The 7,784-nt window shown below is 39.5% G+C and overlaps 1 protein-coding gene and 1 non-coding gene across 2 annotated transcripts; both read right to left on the reverse strand.

The window, feature by feature from the left end:
• Positions 1–1,705: 1,705 nt before the first annotated feature.
• On the reverse strand, positions 1,706–6,952 carry plbd1 (phospholipase B domain containing 1). Its single transcript, XM_024273090.2, has 11 exons — positions 6,738–6,952; positions 6,067–6,289; positions 5,885–5,968; positions 5,468–5,609; positions 5,159–5,299; positions 3,442–3,586; positions 3,171–3,371; positions 2,836–2,976; positions 2,578–2,763; positions 2,401–2,507; positions 1,706–2,325 (listed from the first exon to the last, which is right to left on the reverse strand). The coding sequence occupies exons 1-11, from the start codon at positions 6,793–6,795 to the stop codon at positions 2,149–2,151; spliced, it is 1,605 nt and encodes a 534-aa protein (XP_024128858.1). The 5' UTR covers positions 6,796–6,952; the 3' UTR covers positions 1,706–2,148.
• A 167-nt stretch (positions 6,953–7,119) lies between these two features.
• Positions 7,120–7,192, reverse strand: trnar-ccu. The gene has a single exon. It is a non-coding gene; the product is annotated as a tRNA-Arg (tRNA).
• Between the last annotated feature and the right edge of the window lie 592 nt (positions 7,193–7,784).

The following is a 7,784-nucleotide window of genomic DNA, read 5'->3' on the forward strand; positions in this document are numbered from 1 at the left end:
ATGAACAAATGAAACTAAACAAGGACCAAAGAATAACCATTTATTCCTCCGTTTCAGGTTTATAGCTCCCAGACAAATCAAAAGCAGCTGAAATGAACTGGTAACTTCAGTCAGTGACACAAATGTTCATTCATGTGATATGAAAGAGTGCACAACTTACCCCCTTCTTCCATTGATGCATGGTCCACTTATCATGATCTAATGCTGTGTGCTCAGGTTGGTGGGGGGACAGGTCACCGTGGGCAGCATGACTTATTCCAAAATATTTCTCTAGAACATTCACATCTCCCCGTTTGATATGATTTTTAAAAAAGGCCAAAAAGTCACCAAACCTAATACGTAAATCAAATTTCAAATTAATATAAAAACAGCAGATATCAAAATGAAAGAAGGAAAAAAGCGTGAGTGATCAAAGGTGTAGGAAAAAGCTAGAGTCAAAACTTTGGGGAGGAACTCTAATTAGAGGAGCTGCTGTTGAGGTGCAGTTGAGATGCCTCCTGTCCCACTGGAAGAAGCTTTCACCTGGCATGGGAGCACCTGGCAGGCTTTCTGGCTAAACTGGAACAAGTTTCAGTGGACATGGAGGCATGGACTGAGGATTGTGCTCCTGGGTTTTGATCATGTTCTGCTTTGAGTTTCCCTCAGTCAGTCACACTAGTTTAATCTTGATCATCATGTATACCTGTATACCGGTCGTCAGTTCAATAATTATCCTGTGTACTTAAATGTCTGGATTACAGTTCTTCATCGTTTGTTGCTGAGTTTTAATCTGTCACGTTGAAGTTTATTTATCAAATGTTTACTGTGTTTCTGCCACCAAGCCCTATGTCCTGGATTTTGGGTCCTACATTGATGGTTCCTGACACTAGATGTCACAGTTTGGACTGCTGCCCTCCCCTGACCTGACTCTGGATTAGCAGATAATGAATTGATGGATGGATTTTTTTTCTTTGTAGAAAAAAGTAATAAAATTTTAATCTAATCAAAGACCATTTAATTAGTTTGATCAAAATTAAATTTCTTAACCATCTGGAACCAAAAGAGCTGAGAATCATATAGTTGTAGTTCAGCTGTAAAGCATTAAATGTCCACTGAAGAGGAAACTTTCATGACTGATTTAAAAAGATGACCTCAAGCTATTTTATCTGTCATTTCTCTTATATTTGGCAGAATGGAGACTCTGGTGTCCTGTCACCTCATATCTTCTTTGGTTGTGTGATCAGAGTGGAACTTTCAAACAGATTTTAGGTGAGCTTCTCATAAATTTAGGAAAAAGTCTATTTGTCATTGAATAACAAGAGGAACTCAATCACCTCTGTAGTTACATTTAACCTCCAAAACAAGTACAGAACTACATCACCCAGAACACCTGCTTCTAAAAGACAAAAAAAAGAATTAAACTAGTTATTTAAAACTTATTTTAAAATATATGGAAACATTCAAGAATTCAGAGGATTCAAACCCTGAAGTTCATAAAAAGTCTTAACCAGAGTGATTGAAAATCATTGCAAAGCTGGAAGCTTTAACACATCAAACACTGGAGTTTGTTTTATAATAATTTAACTATATGAAACAGTTTTTCAAAAAGACAAGTACATTTATTAAAATAGACACAAACCTGAGATATTTTCAGTTTTGCACATTCGCAGAAAATCAACACCTGAATGTGACATTGCACAGTTTCATCCACTATTTTGATCTTTGGTAAAAAAAAAAAAAAAAGAGAGAATTTATGTGTTAAAAACAGATATTATTTGGAATAAAAATCGTCAAGTGCTTTGATTCCGTTATTAAAATCGACTTCAGCCCAGAACACTGTCCACTGTCCTCCACTGCAGTCCTCTGCTTCAACAGGATGGAAACAAGAAGTCTTTAAGGGAAAGATGGGAATAAAGGAAACAGTCCTGACAGATTCTGCTTCCTTTTCAAAATAAAATGCCACATGAAGGGACAGCTGAATGGAAAGCGGTCTGGACCAATAGATGGATCAGAACCGTTTACACATGCAGCATCTCTTAAACAGAGGCAGTGCATCTGAGCCTTTAGTGACAGTCTTAAAGACAGGCATGTCATTCACAAAATCAAATTCGATTCAAGTTTGACTCCAGTCGGATTGGGTCAGGTTATCCTCGTGAGCCTGACAGCTCATCATGGTTTGAACAGAAGCGGCTTCATCTTCACAAAGGTGAAGTTGTAGAACTGCGGCAGGCCCTGGTGGCTGATGCTGCTGTATTTGTCCCAGGAAAATGGTGGGAGTCCATCCTGGGTCGTCGGGCCGTTCACCGCCTCCGCCATGAAATCTCCCGCCATGAAGAAATCTGTCACCTAGAAGGAGATTTAAAACGTGAGCATTGATAAAAACACAGCATGATACTAAACCAACGAGCGATCGTGGAGTACCTTAGAATCATAGCACCCATTTGGTGAAGGCTTCTGAGATTTAAGGTCATTCCGGCAGCAGATGCTCTTGCAGGGGTCGCCCTTGGAGTAAGGATCTTTCTTATAGTCTGAAAACAAGAATGAGCTTTTAACTAATGAAAAAAACTGTTTAATAGCAGAAGAATTAATTTGACAAACCATTAAATCTCATGATGTGCTTCAAGGAGTCCAGATCTTTGACGGTGGCCTGGTCGCGGCGGAAGATCTTGGCTCTGGGACACAAATCGTAAGAGAAGTCGTCTCCGTACTCTTTCCACATTTCAGTATAACCACTGAGAGTGTAGATGCTCCTGTGGAAGGGGATGTTGTAGGACGGCCAGTACCCTGGGACAACAGAAGCAGAGGGACGGTGAGCGGCTGAAAGTCAGGGGGAAAGAGCATCAGGTGAGCCGGTACCTCTGCGCAGAGCCTGGGTCTGGTCCGAATACTCCACCAAGCTGGGGATCTGCTCCACCACAGTCAGAGCGCCGTCGTCCAGGATCTGGCCCAGCTTCACTTTGCTCCTGTCCAGCACCATGTACTGGTTGTTGTAAGTTCCTGCAGGGGTAGCCAGAGTTTTTCCCCTTTATTCCCACAAAACAATCCTAATCATCTGAAATCCAACACTTTTTTGCATATACTTTTACTAAATTTATGAAAAATTACATAGAATATATTGGAGTTAAAATATGCATTTTGCTTGTTGAACGTTTTAACACAATGAAGACAATGACAGCAAAGGCCACACGGACCAGAGTTGTACTTGGAGAAGGTTTTGGCCCATTCCTCTCCTGTTTGGGCCAAACTGTGGGCGAGCCGGACCCTCTGCCAGGCCAGCAGGCTTTCAGGAGTGACGGCGTCAAACAGAGAAGTATTAAAGACGTTGTTGGTCGTCTGGGTCATCATCAGACCACTGCCAAGAAGGTAGAAATCGTCTAGAGACACCAGGAAACCTGAGAACACAATATATGTCAGATATGAAGGGAATCCTGACTCTTCAGATTTATTAGAGTCTGTATGGACCGGGGTAGCTGCTGAAGGAGAGTTTTCCAGTGGCTGTGTGAGGCTCAGAGATGTGGAAATCCCAGTGTTTGTAGATTCGCATGGTGGCAGCGAATGTGTACCAGCTGGAATGAGCAAACAGGAGGTTCTCAAAGCCTGGCAGCATCTGAGGAGGAGAACGGGAGACATTACAGAAAACTTCAGCTTCTAGATTTTGAAGGAAAAAGAATATTTGTGCACAAAATATATTTTTTAACGCAGTCTACGTCACTGACTGTATATGAGAATTGGACTGAGTGAGTGTGATGTCACACATAGAAAATGGCTCACTTCCCGCTCCAAACAAATGAAGTCAATTCTGTCTGAGTTTTTATTTTATTTTATTTTATTTTTTCAGTATAGACACCACCATGTTGGAACCAGGCGACGTCAGTGAGCAGTGATTGGTTCGAATCAGTTTGAATAATCACTTCTATGGCAACCACTCTCTCCAATCAGGAATGAGTTTGTTGTTTAAATTGGCTTGGGAGAATCCGTTAATTAAATGTTTTAAACATTCAAAGTGAGACCATACTTTTACTGAGAAGTCTGATTGGTCAGTTTAAAGCTTGAATAACTGGCACTACAGAAAAAAAACAAATGATTAAAAATGAGGATTAGCAAGAACATGAATGAAAGAAGTATCGGAGCAAGACTGATTATTCTGACAAATGGAATGACTGAGTAATAGTTGTTTATTTCTCAAGAAAAGTCTTTGTGGTTTTGGTTTCTTGGAGCCAGTTGGGACTTTCTGTTTGGGACACAAGGAGGGAGGGGTCACTCACTCCAGTTCTCAAATACAGTCAAGGGTCTGAGTCAGGACTTTTGTTTATTTTACTCTGAAAGTTTTAGTTTTGCACAATATGTACGAAACTTCTCTCATAATTTAAACTGTTATAACTCTATCATTTTAACAATGGATGTTTTTAAACATTTTTTTGATAATTACACAAGAACATGCTTCTATAACTGAGTTCATGTGTTGTTTGTGTGTTCTTTGGGTTAAAATGTACTCAAAAACCAATATAAGGATAAGACAGAACAAAGTTTAGAAAACATCAATACAGAAAAAGACAAACAGCATTTAAACCCAGAAGCCCATTAGTAAAACATATTTAAGGATGTCATCATGTGATGTTAAAAGCAAATCATTTTATTCCACGTCTCTTAACTTGGGTACATTTCTCTAAGTTTAAATATTTTTGAAGTGAAGCTTGTGCAATTGTCAGCTATGTTGTGGTATGTTCAAGATTTTCAGATAAATTGGGTCAAATGTGTCACTGTCTTTAAGCTGCTCTTTAAATTACATTCAAAACCTATTGAACAGCTATAGTGGTAAGTTTGTTTTGTTACAGTACTCTTAAGATCATTAAATATTTTTGTAATTCAAATGTATGTTATATTTGATGATTTTAATTAATTGGTCACAACAGATGCCAAAATCTCACAAAACATGTAATTCTTAATTATTTACCCTTAAAACTACAGGAGCTTTAAAGTTTATAATGCAAAGAGCATGTAAAATTATGCAGACAAAACACAGAAATGAACAACGAACAAAAAGAAATGAAACTGCTCAATTTTACTTTAAAAAAAACGCATTCAGGATGTGGAGATACTGCGTACTACAGAAAGGTTCTTTGGTGTGAAAACATTCTGATCTCAGCTGTTGGAGAGGATGTTTGTGCAGACCTCTCACCTTAATGAGTGCAGAGCAGTGCCCCATCCCTGGCAGTTTAAAGTCCCGCAGCAGAGGTTTGGAGCCAGGGACCAAGGCTGGGATCAGATCCAGCAGGTCTCCGACTGCGTTTAGAAACTGCACGTCAAACAGCGACAGCGGCTGCAGGGACAAAAACCAGAGGAACAGCTGCTCAGAAATGAGGAAGCTGTTGGCATTTTACAGAGAGAACCACAAACACATGATAAAAAAACATCTAATAGGGTACAAATCAAAACTGAAGAAATGGGACACGTTAAATGTTTATTTCTAAAAGGAACCAGCTCTCACTTTCTTCCCTTGCTTCTTGGCCCAGGCCGCCACGCCTGCTTGCAGTCCGTCTATTTGAGCCACGATGAAGCCGGCGTGTTTCCACAGAGGATCCGAGTCCTGATTGAGCTTCACCTGCTGCCTGACCCAAGAGTCCTGCTTCCTACAACCACAGTCACACTTCTTGGTTATTCTTTATTAGATAGGCACAAAAACAGAATCAGTCCTATTAGACCCAAGCAAATACACAAGTTAGAAAACACAGGGGAGTGAGGCATCTTTAAATGCATTACAGTACCTAAGAGGAAATTATTGATCCAAATCAATCAAAATAAATCCGAATTGACTAGACTCATTGACTTGTGAGCAGTTCTTTGGAAAGAGGAAATGATACTGGAAGACTTGAGGCCCAGAGAGTCTTCTTGACTACAAACTCACTCCATGAAGGTCTTCACTGGCTCCAGGACCTTCGAGTCTTTGATCAGCTGGGGGTACATGTTGGTGTAGTGGTCCATCATCTGTCTGAGGAAGAACAGGTGGGAATCAAGAAATAAAAAGTACATCTCATTTAGTTACAGTACATTTCTTATCACTGTAAAAGAACCGGGTGTGATGCTCACTGAGCCGTGAGGAAACCCTCCAGGTATCCGGCCAAAAAAAAGATGATGTCATCGGTTTCTGGGGTCTTCCCATATCCGGCACGGATCTCCAGGATGCTCCAGCCGGAGGTGGACAAGGTGTTGTTCAGGTAGCCGTAAGCGTCCCCTTCTGTCTCCAGAACTCCCTCTTTCAACAAAACCAGCTTGTGCTCGGCGTCCCAGTACACCGTGGCTGCCGTTAACTCTGTTTAGAAAAAAATATTAAATCAGTATCTAGTTTATTTATTTAAGAAATAAAGATTTGAGCAAACTGGAATAAAAAAGTTAAATTCTGTTTGTTTAATATTTTATAAAAAAATTAAATACTAAGTAAATAAATAAAATGGAAAACAATAATAATGATAAAAAATAAAACTAATAGAAGTTTAGATTTAAACTAAATTACAAATGAAAAATTACTTCAATGTTGATTTTTTTTCATAGCTACCGTGGGTCAAAAAGAAAGTTGAATGTTGTTTGGGGAATACCATCTTTATTTACTTTGGCAGAATCTCTAAGAAACTTTAAATCATAACAAGGTAAACTTAGTTTAAGACAGGTAGATTCTGACTTGTCTGGATCTTTTTTTAACCAAGACGATCAGCTGACTATTACATGAATGGCTGAGATTTTCACGAAACTGTTCCACTTACTTTGACAAGACGCGAAGGTCGCAGCCGCATGGAGTAAAAGAAAGACCTCCAGCTTCATTGTGAAACAAAAAAGAACAGGTCGAAGGACATCTAAAGAAGAAGGCTAACGCTGGAACAGCATAGAGAAACGGGATCTGTGGCAAGGCGCTGAAAAGAAAACCAAATGTTTATTACAGAAGGAAAGTTTGAGGAAGCTCCCGAGTCACGGGAGCAGAACATTTCCTGATTGGCTGCAGCCCGGGAAGAGGAACGACACTCAGCCAAATTTAAACGTCCGCAATGAGCGTAGTGTAAATCGATTTGAGTGATGGTGTGACGGAGCAAACGCATTTTTCTGAAAATACAAATTTTTCCTCTCAATGATTTGATGATAAAAAATTTCCACCCCAGATGGGACTCGAACCCACAATCCCTGGCTTAGGAGGCCAGTGCCTTATCCATTAGGCCACTGGGGCACGGCACACTCACGCTGATGCAACAGAAGATTTAGTACTGTAAATTCAATGTCTGTCTTTGTAAATTATAGTATATAGAACACACAAGGAAGCACAATGTCAAAATATTGTATACCGGAAGCGAAAATAATAAAAGAACAACAACATCCTCAATCTTAAGTATTTTTTAAAGATTATTTAGTGATACGATTAAAAAAAAGGTGACTATTTTTTTAATGTAACTGTTTAAAAAGCCACAACGGTACTAAATCTACAAATGGCATAATCATAATTAAAAGTCCACAGGGGAACGCTTTTAGAATAGATCAAAAGATGACCGGAATTATTCTTAAAAGTATTCCGATATCTACCACTGGAGGGCAGCACTGTGGTAATTTGGATGTGACGTAAGGCATTGACTTTATATAGGAATCTGTATTTATAGTCAATGATGGACCATAAGAAAACAGTCTGCTTCCAGTAGAGCTAGTCCTCGTTTAAAAACCTCAATTCGATGGTCGGGTGTTAGTTACTGAGGACAACTTTGGGCAAACACGTTTATTCAGCAGTGGTATTTATTCAAGTTTATTCAACATCGGTGCATACATACATA

The sequence above is a fragment of the Oryzias melastigma genome, linkage group LG8 (genome assembly GCF_002922805.2).
Source record: "Oryzias melastigma strain HK-1 linkage group LG8, ASM292280v2, whole genome shotgun sequence".
In the NCBI taxonomy this organism is placed as follows: domain Eukaryota; kingdom Metazoa; phylum Chordata; class Actinopteri; order Beloniformes; family Adrianichthyidae; genus Oryzias; species Oryzias melastigma.

Coding starts and splice junctions, on each gene's coding strand:
- plbd1 (XM_024273090.2), bottom strand. CDS start 6,795: ATGAAGCTGGAGGTCTTTCTTTTACTCCATGCGGCTGCGACCTTCGCG. Junction 3,372..3,441: donor CTCCTTCAGCAGCTACCCCG/GTCCATACAGAC, acceptor TTGTGTTCTCAG/GTTTCCTGGTGTCTCTAGAC. Junction 2,764..2,835: donor GACCCAGGCTCTGCGCAGAG/GTACCGGCTCAC, acceptor CTGTTGTCCCAG/GGTACTGGCCGTCCTACAAC.